The following is an 18,560-nucleotide window of genomic DNA, read 5'->3' as shown; positions in this document are numbered from 1 at the left end:
TTTGCGACAAACATGGGACTTTACTCATGCACCTTCCCCACAGAGACTACGGGCCTGAGCAGGACTTCCCCTGCAATTGTTCTTTGTTGTGCTCTCAATGCTGCCCCTGCTGGCATGCTGTCAGCTTGGATAAGGAATATGCAGCCTGTCTGGAATGCAGAGGGGTGAGGAACCAGGGTGGTGGTAGGATGGCAGGAGAGATGCAGTGCAGTAGGTCAGGAGCAGGAGCTGGGAGTATGAGGGAGAAGGGAGTTAGAAGCATTACCTGGGCTGGGACTTCACATCATCCCCGCCTCATTCAGTGCACAGGATGCACAATGCTCTCAGAGAGAATTTGGGGCTGTGCAATGAAGAAGGCTGATGTCTTTAGGGCCCCTGCCTTGTTTGTTGCAGAAGTTGGAAGGTGTGTAGTGAATGAGGCAGTGATCATGGACTTAGATACTGTCTCATAATAAATATGCACGGGGGGGGGGGGGGCTGGATTAAGGCTGCCCAGGCATTTCCTAACTTTTGACTACTTGCTTTACAAACTTAACGTTCTTTCAACATAGCTTTCTTTAAAGGTAATTACATAATAATTGTTCTGTCTTTATGGAATTGTCTGCATACTTGCATTGTAGTGCTTCAGTGCAATCTCAATGGAATAAGCGTAACAGACCTGCAGTAAAGCTGAACTCTCCTCTTTTCTGAGCTAACTTGACAGCCATTTGATTCTCCAGTGTCCTGATCCTACCCTCATTATTTAGATAAAACTCCAACTGACTGCAACACAAGTGGAGTTTTGGGGGAGTAAAGAGTGCAGGATATGGTCACTAGTGTTAAAAGTACTGTTGAGGAATTTGGAACAAAACAAAGGAAATTAAAATGCAGAAACAAAAATCACACAGAATGGACAAGAACTGTTAACAGTCTAACTTATTTAACATGAAACCTAGATCCTTAACATGCTCTTCTTTCTCCTATGTGCAGTATCAGTAAGGAAATGGACATATGCTTTGAAATAAGGCAGGTGCTATCATAGTTAATATATAAAGATATCCATTTTAAGAAGAATTTCAGTCTGAAGTCTGGAGTTAGTGAATTTAGATTAGCATCTTAATTGACTTTTAATATAATTGAAGACCTTCAGAATTAAACTCAGTCAACAATAATAAAGTATCAGCGTTTGAACCTGTAATTTTTAAGCCAACGTATGAGCAGGAATCCTGAAAAGTCAAGTCAAAGAAAATATTTGTGAATCCAGTTTGAGCTTTACCTTCTCTTTAATAAATTTGCTTTAAAGAAATCTTTAAATGCTGATAAAAGCTAAGCTAAATAATAAAAATCCTAACCCAGGATAAAACCTACGTGAAGGAAAGGGTTAAAAAAACGAGAACATTTGGGAATGTGAAGCATTGAATTATCTGACTGAAACCAGCAGGGGTTGCTGTCACTATTTTGTGGTTGTCACATTCCTGCTATGCTTGACCTTGGAAAGGCTTGACAATGTAGCCTGGATTTGATTAAGGGAATTTCATGTTTTTCCTTTGCTAGAGTCACCCCCCACCTCGACAAACATTTTAAAATGTTAAGAAAAAATATGTTTGGAAAGCAAACATTTTCCCAAAAGAAATTTATAGTTCAAATTTACACCAAGTTCGCACTCACTGGAGCCGTCCAGGTTTCCACTGAGGCTTTGAATATTCTCTGTAAACCATTAGTCACTCCCCTGGAAGAGACAGCTTTTTATAGGCAGCGGGATAAAACAGGCACAGATGTGTGTGTAATATTAGAGGTTTTCACATGTACCTGTACTTTAAAAAAAACCCTAGAAAATTGGAAAAGAAAAAGAATGAAAGCAGAGATGGGAAAAGTTGGATTTTTTTGACTAAATACAATGATGATGAATTTAGTTAAAGGAAGATATTAATGATTTTGATGCCCAGACTTTTGTTTTTGTATAGAGGATTTTGGGGATCATGCCAAGCAGTATGCTTAATGAAGGTGTGAGCTGTAGTTTGTAACTGGCTGCCTTTTTATTCTGCAGGACTGTGATTATGCCTATTGCCAAAGAGTTTGATCCGGACATTATCCTAGTATCAGCGGGATTTGATGCTGTGGAAGGCCACGATGCTCCATTAGGCGGGTACAAAGTCACAGCTAAATGTATGTATAGTCATAAAGTGGTTATTTTTTTCTGTCCTTCTGGGACAGGTCTTCATTTTAGAACCAAACTTTGTCCTCATTTATACACATATAAAATTGCCCTGGTGTAACTGACAGAAGAATTTGTCCTTTAGTTAATATCCTTGAGTAGCCATAGAACTCGCAGGAACCAGTTGAATGTGATACAAATAAAATTATATCTTAGCTATTCTAGCTCACTCCTTGTTGCAGAGCCTCTTGGCATATTTCTGTATAGGTTTGAAAGCTTTATTTTGCTGGCATTCAAATAACCTTTCAGAGATTTCATGCTTTTTTTCAACAGGCCCCACTTCCAAATGAAGTAATAAATTAGTCATTTTTAAACTGTGTCGAACATGATAAATTTGGAGGCTTAATTCTGATCTCACATTGTTTTTATATTACTGTAACCCACTAAATGAGTTACTCCTGATTTACACCACTGTTCATGAAAGTCAAGTTTTTTAAAAGAAATTAGTGATGTGCAGTGCCTCAGTTTCTGGATGCCCAGTTTAAGCACCTAACGCAGTGATTCTCAAAGCCGGTCCACCGCTTGTTCAGGGAAAGCCCCTGGCACGCCGGACCGGTTTGTTTACCTGCCGTGTCCACAGGTTCGGCCGATCGTGGCTCCCACTGGCCGCGGTTCGCTGCTCCAGGCCAATGTGGGCTGCGGGAAGTGGCGCGGCCCGAGGGATGTGCTGATTAAATCAGTAAGAAGTAGGTGACACGGTCATTTTGAAAATTACAGTAGGTAGCTGCATCTTTAGGCACCTAAATACCTTTAAAAATCTGGCCCAAAAACAATATGTAGAGCAATGCGCAGTGTAGCATTGCAATATATAAGACACTGTTGACATTCTATGCTGGAATACAAAATAGACTGTTTTCTAATCCAGATCCTTATTTAGTGTAATTTAAAATCACTCCATAGGAGTCAGTGGGAGTTGTGTGTTGGTGTGCAAAGGAGGGAGCACTGTGTAAAGGTTCAGCTCAATGAGTCCTTGCATGCCAGTGGGATGTGTTAATCTGCAGTGGGAATGGAGAGGAAACAAGAACATGGCCATGGTGAGGAGCTGACCAGCCACAGAAGCTTAACTGCCATCTCCTTCAAGGTTGGGATGTTATCTGCATTGTGACATGCACGCAGAGTGCAAATAAAAAATGACCTTTAATTTATTATATCTCTAAATTTCTTCTGCAAAGATATGCACTGGGGGTGAAATCCCCCCTTGGCGGAGGGCTCATGCAAGTCCCTCCACGCTGCACAGTCCTTATTATTATCCTTTACAAATAAGGTGAATGGGTAGAGCTGTGATTGCATGAGCTCAACACTCCCAGTGTGCAGGGCAAGAGGGCTTCACAATGACTCTAAAATTGTTGGTTCAGAGGGATCCTTACTTACCTGGATGTCACAGCTAGGAACCCTTGCTCAGTGGGCTTGAGAGGTACCACTTGCTGTTCCAGGCAGGATGGGCTGTGCAGCAATTCCACACCTTACCAGTATATTGGAGGATGTATCTTATTCCCCCCCCCCCCGCAACACTGAGAAGGAGAATGGAGTGAATTTCACCCTGACAGTGAAGAAAATTTTTCTTCATCCGCTCTGTGTTCTGAATCCACCCTACCCTCTTTGCGTAGCACATACAGAACCTGAAATTGTCTTAAAATTTTAGTACAAGAGGCCACACATACACACCAGTATAAATGTAAACAAAAAGTTGATTTACAGTAAGTGGCTCTTGTTTAAATTAAAGGAAAAGCAAATATAGGCCCAGATAATAATCACGTATCTAAAGGACGAATAAAGTCCTTTGTACAGAGCCAAAGGATTTTATTATTTCCCTCAACCAAAATTCTCAACATTTCACCATACGTTTTTAGAGCATATATCCTGCATATGGTATAGAGAAAAGTGCATACTGCCTATTAAAAAAAAATCACCTAACATTTGAGAGACAAATTCCATATTAAAGAAGTACAAAGATAATCTAAATGTGGATCCATGAAGAAACAGTAATATCATTGGTTACTTCTCAGACTTGTAAAACGTACAATACAAGCAAGTGCACAGAGAAATTCTAACATGTTTTTGCAGGCCAAACTGTAGCTTGTAGCCAAATGATTATTGTCATTTCATTTATATATTTTTAGTGTTTTGAACCCATTTAATACACTGGTCTCCCTGATTTCCAATGACCCAATACAATCTTTGCACTTGAGAATTAAGACATTTACATCAAAAAAGGAAAACTGATTCTTTGACTATTTTCCCCGCTTGGTAAAGAAGCAATACAGAGATGCTGCACCATTGATGGAGAGCATTTTATGGCCTTCAGTCAGAGCACAGTCACACAGGAATAGCTGTAAAGCGTTAACAGAACAGCAAGTCATGGCTCTGAAGAGCTGGGAGAAAAAGGATGAAGATAGATGATCCAAATGAGAAAATCACTGGGCCAAATACATCCCTGGTGTAACTCGACTGTACTCATGGAATCATATAAATATAGTGCTGCAACGGACCTTAAGAGGTCATCAGGTTCAGCCCCCTGTGCTGAGGCAGAACCATGTAAACCTAGACCATCCGTGACCAGTGTTTGTCTTAAAAACCTCCAATGATGGGTTTTCCCCAACCTCCCTTGGAAGCCTATTCCTGAATTTAACTACCCTTATAGTGCAGAAAGTTTTTCCTAATATCTAATCTAAATCTCTCTTGCTGCAGATTAAGCCCATTGCTTCTTGTCCTATCTTCAGTAGACATGAAGAACAATTGATCACCATCCTCTTTATAAGATCCCTTAATATATTTGAAGAGTTTTATCGGGTCTCCCCTCAATCTTCTTTTCTCAAGACTAAATATGCCCAGTTTTTTAACCTTTCCTTATAGGTCAGGTTTTCTAAACCTTTTATCCTAACCCTAACCTTTTATCATTTTTATTGCTTTCCTCTGGATGCTTTCCAATTTATCTACATCTTTCCTAAAGTGTGGCACCCAGACACCGTATTCTAGCTGAGTCCTCACCAGTGCTGAACAGAGCAGAACAATTGTCTTACGTGCAACACTCCTGTTAACAAATGCTAGAATGATATTAGCTTTTTTTGCAACTGCATCAAATTGTTGGCTCATATTCAATTTGTGATCCACTATAATACCCAGAACCTTTTATGCAGTACTACTGCCTAGCCAATTATTCCCTATTTTGTAGTTGTGCATGTGATTTTTGCTTCCTCAGTGAAGTACTTTACCTTTGTCTTTATTGAATGTCATCTTGTTGATTTCAGACCAGTTCTTCAATTTGTCAAGGTAATTTTGAATTCTTATCCTGTCCTACAAAGTGCTTGCACCCCCTCCCAGCTTGGTGTCATCTTCAAATTTCATAAGCCTACTCTCCACTCCATCATTCCAGTCATTAATGAAAATATTGAGTTGTACTATACCTAGGACTAACCTCTGCAAGACCCCAGTAGATATGCCCTCCCAGTTTGACAGCAAACAATTGATATCTTACTCTGAGTACGGTCTTTCAACCAACTGCACACCCACCTTATAGTAATTTCTTCTAGGCCAGGGGTTCATCTAGACAAGGTGGCTGAGCCACCGCTTCCCACAGCTCCCATTGTCCGGGAATGGCGAACCGCGTCCACTGGGATGCTCAGGTAAGCAAATCGTCTCCCTCAAGGGCTTACCCTGAACAAGCTGCAAACCAAGTTTGGGAACCCCTGATCTAGACCATATTTCCTTAGTTTGCTTATGAGACTGTCAAGTGAGACTGTGTCAAAAGCTTTACTAAAATCTAGATATATCACATCTATAGCTTTGCCCCATCCACTAGGTTAGTAACTTTGTCACTGAAGGAAATTGGGTTGGTTTGGCATGATTTGTTCATGACAAACCCATGCTGGCTATTCCTTCTCACCCTATTATTCTTTATGTGCTTACAAGTTGATTATTTCATTATTTGTTCCAGTGTCTTTCCAGGTATTGAAGTTAGGCTTACTGGTCAGTAATTCCCTGGATCTTCTTTGTGTCTTTCTCCAGCCCCCTGGGACCTCACCTGTCTTCCATGAGTTCAGAAAGATAATTGCTAATGGTTCCAAGATTGTTTCAGCTAGTTCCTTAAGTATACTAGGATGGATTTCATTAGGCCCTGCTGATTTGACTACATCTAACTTATCTAAAAAGATTTTAACCTCTGCTTTTCCTATTTTGTCTTGCATTCCTTCCTCCTTCTTGTCGATATTAATTGGTGTGGATTATCTGGTCACCTTTTTATTGAAGACTGAAGCAAAATAAGCATTAAACACCTCAGCCTTCTTGATGTTGTCAGTTATTAACTCTCCTTTCCTGCTAAGTAGAGGACCCACACTTTCCTACATCTTTCTCTTGCTCCAAATATATTTAAAGAATCTCTTCTTATTGGCTTTTATGTCCCTTGCTAGGTTTAACTCATTTTGTGCCTTAGCCTTTCTGATTTGTACCAGCATAGTTGTGCTATTCTTTTGCATTCTTCCTTAGCAATTGGTCCATGTTTCCACTCTTTGTAGGATTATTTTTTTTTATTTTAAGGTAATTAAAGAGCTTCAGATGGAGCCATATTGGGCTGTTACTATTCTTCCTACCTTTTCCTCACATTGGGATAGTTTAAGTTGTGTCTTTAATACTGCTTCCTTGAGAAACTGCCAATTCTTCCAAACTCCTTCCCTTAGATTTTCTTCTTAAACAGAAATAACTATCAGTTCTCTGGGTTTTTTAAAGTCTGTTTTTTTTAACCATTGTCCCTGCAGATCTCAATCCTTCCTTTCCTTAGAATCATGAAATCTATCATTATATGATCACTTTCACCCAAATTGCCTTCCACCTTCAGATTCATAACCCATTCTCATGTGCTGGTCAGAATAAAATCTAAAATGACTGTCCTGTTGTCCTTATGTCTTCCAATTTCTGAAACAAAAAGTTGATCACAATACAGTCCAAGAATTTATTGGAAATTTTGTGTTTTGCCATATTACTTTTCCAGCAGACATCTTAAATTCCCCCACTACTACCAGTCTTATGTTTTGCATATTTCTGTTATTTGTTCTAAAAACACCTCATCCACCTCCTGTTCTTGATTTCATTGTCTACAGTATACCCCTACCATGATATCATCTCTATTTTCCCCCCCTTTTATCTTTACACAGAGACTTTCAAGTGGTCTGCCCCTCACCTCCTTCCTTGGACCTCAGAACAAATGTATATATTCTTGATATATAATGTAACACCTCCTCCTTTTTTCCCCTTCCTGTCCATCCTGAACAAGATATACCCCTCTGTATGAATATTCCAGCATGATATTTCCCAAGTCACTGTGATGCTAATTAAGTCATAATTTGGCTTATGCACTAATACGTCCTATGGCTTATGCACTAATAGTTCCTCCTGTTTATTACCCATACTCCTTGAATTTGTGTATAGACTAAGATATTGAGCAGATTCCCCCACTGATTTCTATCTTTTTGCTCCTATGACCCTACTGTAATTTTCCATGTTCCCCACAACATCTAGCTGTCAAGGTTGCATTTTTATGCCTATCTGTAGGCTTTTGTCACCTGCCCCCTTTGAACCTAGTGTAAAGTCCTCCTCACTAGGTTAGTCAGTTGATGGGCAAAGATGCTCTTCCTTTTCTTTGATGGACCCCATCTCCTCCCAGCAGCCCTCCTTTCCAGAACAGCATCTCATGGTCAAGGAAGCCTAATCTCTCCTACTGACACCATTTGTGCAGCCATGTATTTGTCTCCAGGATGTGTGCGTCTCTGCCTTGGGTTTTCCCCTGACTCAGAGGATGGACAAGAACACAACCTGCACCCCAACTCCTTTGCCATCACTCTCAGAGCATTGTAGTCACTGCTGATCTGCTCAGGGTCATACTGTTAGTGCCTGCATGAATGAGCAGCATGAGGTAGTGATCAGAGGGATAGTGAGCCTCAACAACCTTTCTTTATGTGTCAGATATGGGCTCTATGCAGACAGCACACTTCCTGGGGCATCATGACAGGTCAGATTGATGGATATCTCCATCCCCCTCAGAAGGGAGTCCCCAGCCACCAGCACGCCTCCTGTTAGGTGCTGTGGCCGTGAGCCTCCCACGCTTCATGGCAGATGGCTCCTTCTCCTCTGTTATTGGCATCACGTCCTGTTGCCAGTACAGCATACTGGTTCTTGACCACGTTGGAAATGAGACCTGCATGGAGGATGGAGCACTGTGTCCTACCCTAGGTGGCAGGCAGCCAATTTCCTCCACACAGAGCAGCCAGTTCTCTTTCCTCCTTTGGTGTTGCTGTAGTCATCTGTAGTTGGCTACCATCCTTCATCCCAGATGTTTCCATTTGCATCCTGTCAATGTAGTCCTCACGCTCCCAGATATTACACAAATTAGCCACCTCCTCCTTCAGCTCTCTTACCTCCTTCTTGAAGGACTCCACCAACAGACACCTCTCACACCAGGTGATTTCCCTTCCCTGGCTTTCATTGGCTCAGACATGAAGGCTGCATTCCAAGCAAGTCAAAAACAGGATCTTGGTAGAAGGCTCCAGGTCAGGATGCTTGTCTGACTAGGTACCCCACAGGTGCAGGAAAAGAAGGAGCTAGCAGTGGCGTTGGCAACACACTATTTTCCTCCCATTGTGGGTTCTTCCTTGTGGAGTTACCTGCAAGTTAACAAAAGGGGGGGGGGAAACAAAACAAAATAAAAAAACCTTCCTCCACTGGTGAACTCAGCTGGCTAACTCCCTTAGACTCCCAGTTGCTTTCGTCTCACCAGCTATGTGTCCAATGATTGTGGTCTGTTATTTTGGGAAGCATGTTTAATTTATAGCCTGTATTAATGCAATCACACATTTTTGCCTGTTACTTTATTTAAAATAAGTGTAGTCTGGGCCACTGCCCGGTCTCAGCTTCCGAACAGTAAATGAATACATCAGCAGCAAATGACTACTCCATACCCTTTCAGCTGGCTCCCATTCAATACCAGGCATGGCCCATGAAGCAGAGTCTTTCCCTGATATTCCCCTGGGGTGGTGGTGCTCCTTGCCGTGCCTAATAGAGCACTGCAGTTTAAAGGCACAGTTAAGTCCTCTGATGATAGTAATGCTGGTTCTGGAGGATCTGTCACCAGACTAACTTATTGCACAGTCCACAGCTAGAGCTATTCCTTCTTTGGTTAGCTTACCAAGTATTTATGAGCCAAATCCAGCAGTCTGTTGAAAGGCTGTGGAAGGAGTCAAAGGTGTCAAAGGAGTCAAACTGCACAGTTGCAGTTCATGGGGGGTCTGAGTCATGGAGAAGCCGTACCATGAAGTGGAGTTCTATAGAAGGGCTTTGAAGGCAATGAGGGAGAGAGGTGGCATGACCAGGGGGCCATGTGGATCCACTGCCTAAAACACCCTATGAAGAGGATTCAGAGGGACCACAGGTATTTCTGCAGTTTTGAGGCTGCAGTTGTGGCCCCAGTTAATCTTGCCAGCTGCTGAAGGGAGGATTCCTTCACCCACCACTCCTCTCAGAGCTACACCACCTCCAGCGTAAGGAAAGGGAAGGGGCTGGTTCAGTTATGTGACATAACAGGAGGGAGCCTGGTCAAGGGGAAGCCGTGGTCCTGATCCTCCACTGGCATAGGGCCTGTTATGGATCTTGTGTTAGCAGTAGAAGTTAGAGTAGGCCACATAGTTCTCTAGCTTCTATTGGGACCGGCAGCTGAGGATCAGGGACCCACACCCAGCTCCCTGCAGCTGACACTTGTTACTATCTCTGAGCTGAATCCACATATACAGAGAATTGAAGCCTTAAACTTAAATGTAATACATACGTATGTGCTTAAGTGCTCTCCTGAACAGGGATGAGCTTATACACATGCATTAGTTCCTTCCTGAACCGGGGTACATGTGAACACTACTCTCATGCTGAAGTTACTAAAAGCTTGTCTGCACACAGTTTTGTACTAATTCAACTAAATTGATAGATAGAAAAATCATTTGGTTAAATCAGTGAAACCCCATAATGTTTCTGCAGAGAGTTTACAAAACACCTTTGTACTGGTATAACTATATCCACACTGGTGTGTTAAATCAATTACAAAAACTGTTTGTGGAGAGGACCTGTGCAATGGGAGGCTCTCTCTCTGTATTGCTGTTCTTTCAGCAAGCTATCATGATCCAGATAGAATGGCATTCCTGTGCAGCTGACAGCCTCTACTGGCTTAACAGGCATTATTTCTTTAACGATGCTACTTGTAAATATATGTGCAAACATCTAAGGGCACCATCCTCAGCTGGGGTGAAATGGTATATCCCCAGGTCAGTGGCACTATGCCAGTTTTCCTCAGCTGAGGATCTGGCCCAAAAGCTTAAATAGAGGTGAGATGGTAACCAGGTACATGCCCTAAACACATGCCAATCAAATCTGTACACCCCACCATCAAGTATGTATGTGTGTATTTATTATTGGGTTGAAGAAAAGTAATATTGAAGCCTGACTCTAAATTAATTTGTTGCACAATACACAGTTGTATGAAAAATGCAAAACAAACATATAGATTGTCTATTCAGCTTGTATAAACTTATACATGTTATCTAACAATCGGAGCATTTTCTGTCGCACCTTTCATCACACAATGTACTACTATTGATATTCCATTGGCCATTTACTGTAGCACTCAATAAAAGATTTACCAAAATTAGGACCATATACTGCTGCCTTTGATTTTCATACAGAGCAACTATTGATATTACTGGAAGTTCTTTGTATGGATCAAGTGCAGTATATGAGTGTTCATTTTAATACAATCCAAAAACATTTAAGGGGAAAGCCCATATCAGTTACTGAATAATCTTAGTATTTCTCTTTTATGGCTAACCTTTTATTAAACTTTCAATAATGTAACATAAAAAAATCAGTATAATATATAGTATATTATAAAAAAATATATGAGCATAAAATACCATTTTTGATATTGGAGTAATGAAAATATCTCCATTAAGGATGAAAGGGAGGAAGGAGAAATGATGCTGAGAGTATGGTATTCTAAGATTTTGGGTTGGCTTGCTGAGCCTTATCTGGAACGCTGAGATGTAGCTGGTATGTCCTGTACTTTCTTTTATAGTTAATTTCTATAGCCTATGCTAGGTCATATTTTCATGCCATTTGATGTACTCTGCACACAGATCTAAGAAAGGACTGTCAGATCTGGTCATAAATTTGCAGTTTGTTGGATCTAGTAAAAGCAACAATTTCAAATTTAGCGATTATAAATAGAGAATTTCTCCCTGTAATATTATCCTTATGTGAATTGCTTTCTTTTTGTCTTATAGTATAGTCCTTAGTATACTGTCTGCACTAAAGTCCCTTATATCATTTTCCCACTTAAGTAAGGATTATTGGCAATTGGTCATTAAATGGTGATCATTCCATAAAAACTGTAAACAGAGAAGTGTCAAGCAAGACTTAAGATGTTTTGGGGTCTGTTATCTTCTTTGACAACTGCATTTCATTAAGAGCTATAATGATCTGCTGAAGTTTTCCTGTCCTTTTACTCTCTTATCCCAGGGAGACTATTTGACACCAGGGTGCAAAATGAGATCAACAATTAGCAGTAGGAAAAGACGCCACTGCAGGCATTTAAAGAGTAAATCATTCAGTGTCAGGTTGGATACCTACTTACTGCTGTGTCAAATTAGTGACGCACGGTTGCTCAAGTATATGGAATCGATGGGTTCCAACTCACTCTAAGTTAATGTGCTGCAGGCCCATTATATTGCCCATGATGTGTTGGTTTGCTTTCCTTGTGCTTTTTTCTTGAAGAAAATCAAATTGACTTCTCTAAGCTTGTTGAAATAAATATTGCATTATCGAATACTTTGAATGGTGACTAATAAAATCAGTTGTAAAGCACTGAACGCATCCCACCATTCACAGCATAGGGAATGGGGCACCCTCTCATCACAGCACAGGGCCTGTCTCATTAATCACAGCACAGGATTCACTAACATCCTAAGCAGCAATATTTTTCCAAGAGACATATTGCCTTCTGCTGTAAAACTTAATGTGCAAATTAGGGTTGCTCTGCAGCTCCCATTTCTTGGATTAGCTGTGCTCACATCCTGTAGATCAAGCCCTCATGCTTTTTGGGTCCTGGTGGTGCTTCTCAGAACTCAGAGGGAGAATGGGCAATTTGAACCCTAGTTTCTGTTCTGCTCTTCAGATATTTGATCACAGTGTACATGCTTTACATGGGAAAATATGTCTGCCAGTAGAGGGGTCTTTAATCTAAAATCGAATGTTTGAAGTTGACAAATTCAGACTAGAAATAAGACCCATGTTTCGAAGCAGCTTATCTAGTATGATAGATCCATCATTACGTGAACCCTTTCAATCAAGATTATATGTGTTTTTAAAAGGTGTGCTCTAGCTCATCCAGGAGTTATGGACTTGCTCTAGGAATTACTTGGTGAAATTCTACGGAGCATATGTTCTTCAGGAAGCCAGACTAAATCATAATGGTCCCTTCTGACATTAGAAACTATGAAGTCGCAGGGAGTAGTAAATAATATTTTTATGCTCTTTTTTGGGTGCTCATTTCTTACATCAAAATAAATTATTTGGTTCTTTCTCTGTGTCTCTTCAGTCATGTGTGGCCTCCTGAAGTTTTTTCCCAGGTTCAAAGTTGCTACATCATCTCATGAAGTTCTCTTCAGTTTGTCTGTGGCATTAGATTTGTAATATGATTAAAAGGGGTGGATCTGAACTAAAGCCCTTAATCTTTGGGGGACTTTTGATCTGGAGCTAAACTTAGTGACTTAGGCTTGTCTCTATAAGCATGACTTTGATACTTGCTTTCACTAGGATTGATATATTGTTCTCAGTAACTATTTGGCTATTCCAATAACTGATCCTCTGTGGTCTTTTGACGTACTTTGCATTGTCCAGAGGGCTCACAAGAGAATGTTGTACAGTCTGATACAGAGTACCTTAGATAGATTGTAAACTCTTTAGGTCAAGGGCCATGTGTTCCTCTGTGTTTGTACAGCACCTAGCATAACGGAGTTCCAATCCTGGTTGGGTCTTCTAGGAGTTACTGTAATATACAGATAACATAATGTTATTATAAAGGAGACAGGCAAGGGAAGCCCATATAAATATATGATAGATAGCATATAAAATGAATGTTGGTTTGGTATCTTTTTAAGTGGAGTTCTAGTTTACAAAAATTTGTAAATTGTAGGGTTTCAGGGTCATTGTGTCTCACTGATGCCATATCAAATTTCCTCTCTCTACAAGCAAACAGCCAGCCCAACAAAATATGAGCTTTGAGAGTTCAGCATTACCTCATTTTTTCTGGATTCCCTGTTAGCCTGCTGCTTTTCATCCAAAGGATGAGTTGGGTTGGAAAGCATATAATGCTGTTTACTTTTGATGTACAGGAGCTCTGCAGGTGACAGCTTGGAGGTGGAGGAACAGTTGTCCATAATGTGAATATCAATCTCAGAGGAAGGTGGCTGCGCCAGGGAATTTCCATTCACTCCTGCTGCCTCTTGGAGTCGGGTCAGGAGTACTTGGTAACTGATGGTATCAAAGGCTCCACAGAGGCCCACCTGAATGACTTGGATGTACTTCCCCTGTTACAGACAGGAGAAGGTTATCTACCAAAGCAACAAGTGTTGGTTCCTTTACTATACCCAGACGTGCTCAAGGAAGATACAGGATAATTGCAGTATTGGCTTCTTCTCCATTAGCTTGCTTAGGAAAGGGATGTTAAACCATGGGAGTTTGTGAGATCTCTTGCAGTGATTTCTTTAATACTGGTTGAATTATTGCATGCTATAGAGTGGGTGGTAGATTCTCCTCATCAAAGCAGTTGCCAAGCTTATTGGCAGCATTCCATCAGTCATCCACACCTTCCATTTCTAAGGCCTGAATTTACATCACTGAAATCAGTTACAGCTTTGTTGTTGATTTCCGTGAGTGTAGGATCAGACACGTAATCTGCATTTCTAGTGTAATACATCTGAAATATAGAAGATTCCAAAACTATATCTGCATCAGAACAGAGAAACATATTCTGTTAGATGTTTTAGAGGTGGAACTGATATATGAGTTAGCTGTATACTAGATCAGTGGTTCTCAAACTTATTTGACCGGGGCCCTCTTTTTTTGTGTCTGTAATCATTTACAGCCCCACACCCCCTAAGTACATGTATCGCCACGCAGCTCTGAAGGCAGAGCGGAGAGCAGCAGCTGCTGGTCGGGTGCCCAGCTCTGAAGGCAGAGTGGAGAGTAGTGGCTGCTGGTCGGGCGCCCAGCTCTGAAGGCAGAGCTGTGCCAGGAGCAGCACAGAAGTAAGGGTGGCAATGTGAAAAGTTTCAGAGTAGCAGCTGTGTTAGTTTGTATCCGCAAAAAGAAAAGGAGGACTTGTGGTACCTTAGAGACTAACCAATTTATTTGAGCATAAGCTTTCCTGAGCTACAGCTCACTTAATTGGATGCATCCGATAAAGTGAGCTGTAGCTCACGAAAGCTTATGCTCAAATAAATTTGTTAGTCTCTAATGTGAAAAGTGATATTCAGCAATATCACTTTTCACAGCAGACTTAGTGCCCCATTGGCACCCTTACTTCTGCACTGCTGCTATCACCTCGGGGCTGACGGCCGGAGCCCCGCCACTTCCAGGTGAGGAATTGGGGTTGGGGGAGAGGTGAGCCCAACCCAGATGGCGGGGCTCCGGCTCTCTCCTTTATCCCCACCTCCCAGGTGTCCATGGTCCTTCAGCACAAGCCCCAGCCACCGAGGGCTGACAGCCAGAGCTCTTTCTGAACATTTTACCTACTATGCCAAGGTGAGAGAAATCCTCAGGTAAAGGAAGTAAACAATTGGCTAGAACTAGGGAAGGGAGAACTTCATAAATTGGTGGTTTTACTACATGCCCCTAACTGGATACTTATCCAAAGCATATCTGAACTATACATAACTCTTCTTAGCACTGATTTTTTGTGTCCACATTTTCAAAAATTCATCTGGTTATCTAATGTACTTAGATTTTATCGCTGCAACTGTCACTTACTGCTTCCAGGAAGTGTCTGCCTAAGGAGGAAGTGAAGGCAACTAAATGTATTAATAGATAAACACTCAATGGATCTACTCCTTCACTTACTCTTACTTTTTGTGAATCATCCAGGAGATATTTTCCTTTCCAAGTGCCGCAGCCCCCCAAAAGAAGATGTGTCTTCTAGCTAGTTAACTAACAAGCACAAGTGAAAAACCACCTGTATACTGTGTTCCAGATATACAGTGCTGACCCATCTGCAGAATACATCAGGTGCCAGTTACTTGATTTAAGGTAGTTTGCTGGTGACAGGGAGGAGGATAGATTACAATGGAAAGAGAACCCACTGCACCATTAAGAAACATTTTTCCCTCTCACTGCTCTTCCTTTATCTCTTTTCCCACTCACATTATTTTTCCCTTTGTGCTATGATAGAGGCACTGAATGATGATGAGATAATAACTAATACAACCCATGCAATAAATATTTTGGTGTTGTATTATCTAGATTCTGTAACTTAAACTCAATCAATCCACACTTTTGCCTGATATCAAAAAGGTTTGGGTAATCCATTGTAAGAGGGAGGAAGATGGAGAAGGATTTTGTTCCAGTCAGGATATTTTAAACTTGACAAAATTGTGAGGCAAAGAAAACCGATAACAGTTAAGCTTTAGGGCCTATTTGAAGGGTGTTGAGGGTGCTCAGCAACTTGCATGAGTTTCTTGGCATTTGTCTGAGAGGAGAATGTTGAAAGCAGTCTCCAAAATGTGAATTTCTACATAAAAGGAAGGGTCTGATCTTTTGCAGCATTGGTGCATTGGGAATTCAGCTTCTCTTTGGGAATTTGTAAAGCCTTTATTAGAAGAGCATGACTTATGTCTTAGAATTGAAGTATTCTTTGTAATAAATAGAAATGTGCCACAAGTATTTACTTGGCTGTGTCATGGGAACATTTCTTAACATATTGTCCAAAGCTTCAGAAAACTACAACGCAAGCCATTTAATTAGGGGGCAGAGCTCTCCTTTGTGATTTTTGACCACTATATTTGATTAATATTCAAAAAAAGAATTAGTGGCCAAAATGTTTACATTTCATTAGGCAGAGAAGGAGAGAGCACACACAATTTTGATTATGAGCTTGGATGGTTCATTTCTTGGGCTTCATATCCCCACTACTTAAGGCAGATTGTAACTTTAAGACGTTATCACTTGGCTGCACAAATGAACAGCCAGTTATGCTTTTTATGGTGGGTAGTTCTGAAACCAACAGGGGATTAGAAGATATTAACTTGAGTTTGTGGTTCCCTACTGGACTATGAAGGGTTCCATGGATTCTTGTCCTGAAAATTTCACAAAGCAAACACCTCTTATCTGTGGTGATATTCTCACACTGGCCTCTTGGCCATGGACTTCAAAAGCTGATCACAGGGAGGGCTAGAGAGGCAATAACCCTTAATATAACAGATCCTATCCTGATAGGGACAGACAGGGTAAAGGTAAAGGCATCTCTGAAGTTTGCTGCTGTGTGTTTAGCCTCAGGGGGTGATAAGGGGCCATCTGTTTTCTGGTCTGAAAACTCATCTCTTTCACACTGTCCCAGTATCAAGTACACTTCATGCTTGACTGGTGTCAGCAACAGGGATCCCTCAATTGTCTAATGATATTTTCTAGACTCATTTACATTGATCCAAACAATTGTCTTGTTTTCTGTTATTTTTGTAAAACATTCAAAATCAAACAGATATCAAATTTAAAACAAAGGTGTAGGAGTTTTTTGTGTCCATTTAGAGATTCAATAGAAAAGAAAAACCCATGGAATTATAATTGGAGTTGTTTTGGTTGAACATTCGCTGATGGGGCCCAATCCTGCAATCCTGCACAGGACAGTATAGTTGCAGAAATCTACTTTATGTGCAATATTGTGCATTATGCTTGAATTTTAACCAATAACTAAAATAGAACATTAGTATTGCTAATCCAAAAGTTAAAAAATCTTGAGTCAAGTCCCCCAAAATCATTAGATATATTAAAAATAAGAAATTTGGCGGCAGGTTTTTTTTTTTGTCTGCTTGTTTGTGAACTCTTAACATATGCTTGCTCCAATTTTCAAGCTTTTCTCTGCAACCATGAAAACTCGAAACTTTCTGTTTAAGGAAAGCTGAGATTCTCATGCAATTTCTTGATTCCAGCAGTTGGAGATTAATACAAGTACCAAATTTGATGCGATTTGCAACAAAACATGAAAGTTGGCAATATCAGAACATGATAAAATTATTACTTTTTATCAATATTTAAAAGATATTTTGTCAAAAGGAAATGGTTCATGCTTCTATCAATGAACGACCGTAAACTGCTAGACGTGCTAGAATGTAGGGTCAGATTCCACAAATCCTTATTCACTTGAGTTGTCCTGCTGACTTAAGTGGGACTACTCTACTAGCATGATTAAGATTTACTGAAATGAGTACTCTAATAATTTTGGGAACAGGCACCAGGTTTGTAAGTGTTAATATAATATATAAATATTCACTATAGGAGGAAAATGTCACATTCCTTCTCACATGAGAAATCACATGAGAAATATTAAAATGATTTAATATTTCCCTCAGTTTCATGGAGATAACTTGGAAGCAGCTGAAGCAGTTTTCCTAATAAAAAGCAGTGTACTTTAAAATGCATAAAAAAGAAGCACATTTTTAGATTCCGTTTTTCCCATTGATTGAGATTCAAACAACATGCACAAATATGTCCAAAAGGCAGATTGCTGAAAGATTGTTCAGTAAAGTAAGAGCAAGCCAAGAATAAGATACTGTACAAAAACAACTAAATATTGCCAATCCATCACAGTTCTCTTCCATTCTGGTTGCTCATATTTACTAATTACTGATATCTATTGAGTTTTTCTCTGTCTCTTTTATCATGTAGCCTTCTCAGCCTCATCCCCTATATACATCCTGGAAGGATGGCTCTTTGGCTGCACTGCCAAAAACTTCCAAAACAAACATCTGCCTATACACCATCCTTTGGGTAGTGCAAATTGATGGTGATGCATGCGTTTGTGAAGCAGCCTCAGTTCTACTTGTACTTGCTTCGCAATCTTAAAAAACACACAAGACTTTACCATTAAAAAATGGGGCGGGGGGCGGATATTCAGATATTTTAAGGGCTGTTCTAAAGAGGAGGACAGAGAGCAATTGTTCTCAATGTCCACTGAAGGTAGGACAAGAAGTCATTGGCTTAATCTGCATCAAGAGAGATGTAGGTGAGATATTAGGAAAAACTGTAAGACTAGCTAAGTACTATAGGAGGTTACCAAGGGAGTTTATGA

At 40.5% G+C, this 18,560-nt stretch overlaps 1 protein-coding gene across 1 annotated transcript in view; it reads left to right on the top strand.

Moving 5' to 3' along the window:
• Positions 1-18,560, top strand: part of HDAC9 (histone deacetylase 9) — a 704,858-nt gene that overhangs the window by 633,287 nt on the left and 53,011 nt on the right. The window contains exon 24 of the mRNA XM_073333773.2: positions 2,027-2,145. Within this exon, the coding sequence (XP_073189874.1) occupies positions 2,027-2,145 (119 nt within the window). The remainder of the gene's footprint in view (positions 1-2,026; positions 2,146-18,560) is intronic.

The sequence above is a fragment of the Lepidochelys kempii genome, chromosome 2, assembly GCF_965140285.1.
Source record: "Lepidochelys kempii isolate rLepKem1 chromosome 2, rLepKem1.hap1, whole genome shotgun sequence".
Taxonomy (NCBI): Eukaryota; Metazoa; Chordata; order Testudines; family Cheloniidae; genus Lepidochelys; species Lepidochelys kempii.
Note: the sequence above shows the minus strand (reverse complement) of the source record. Positions and strands in the feature narration are given on the sequence as shown.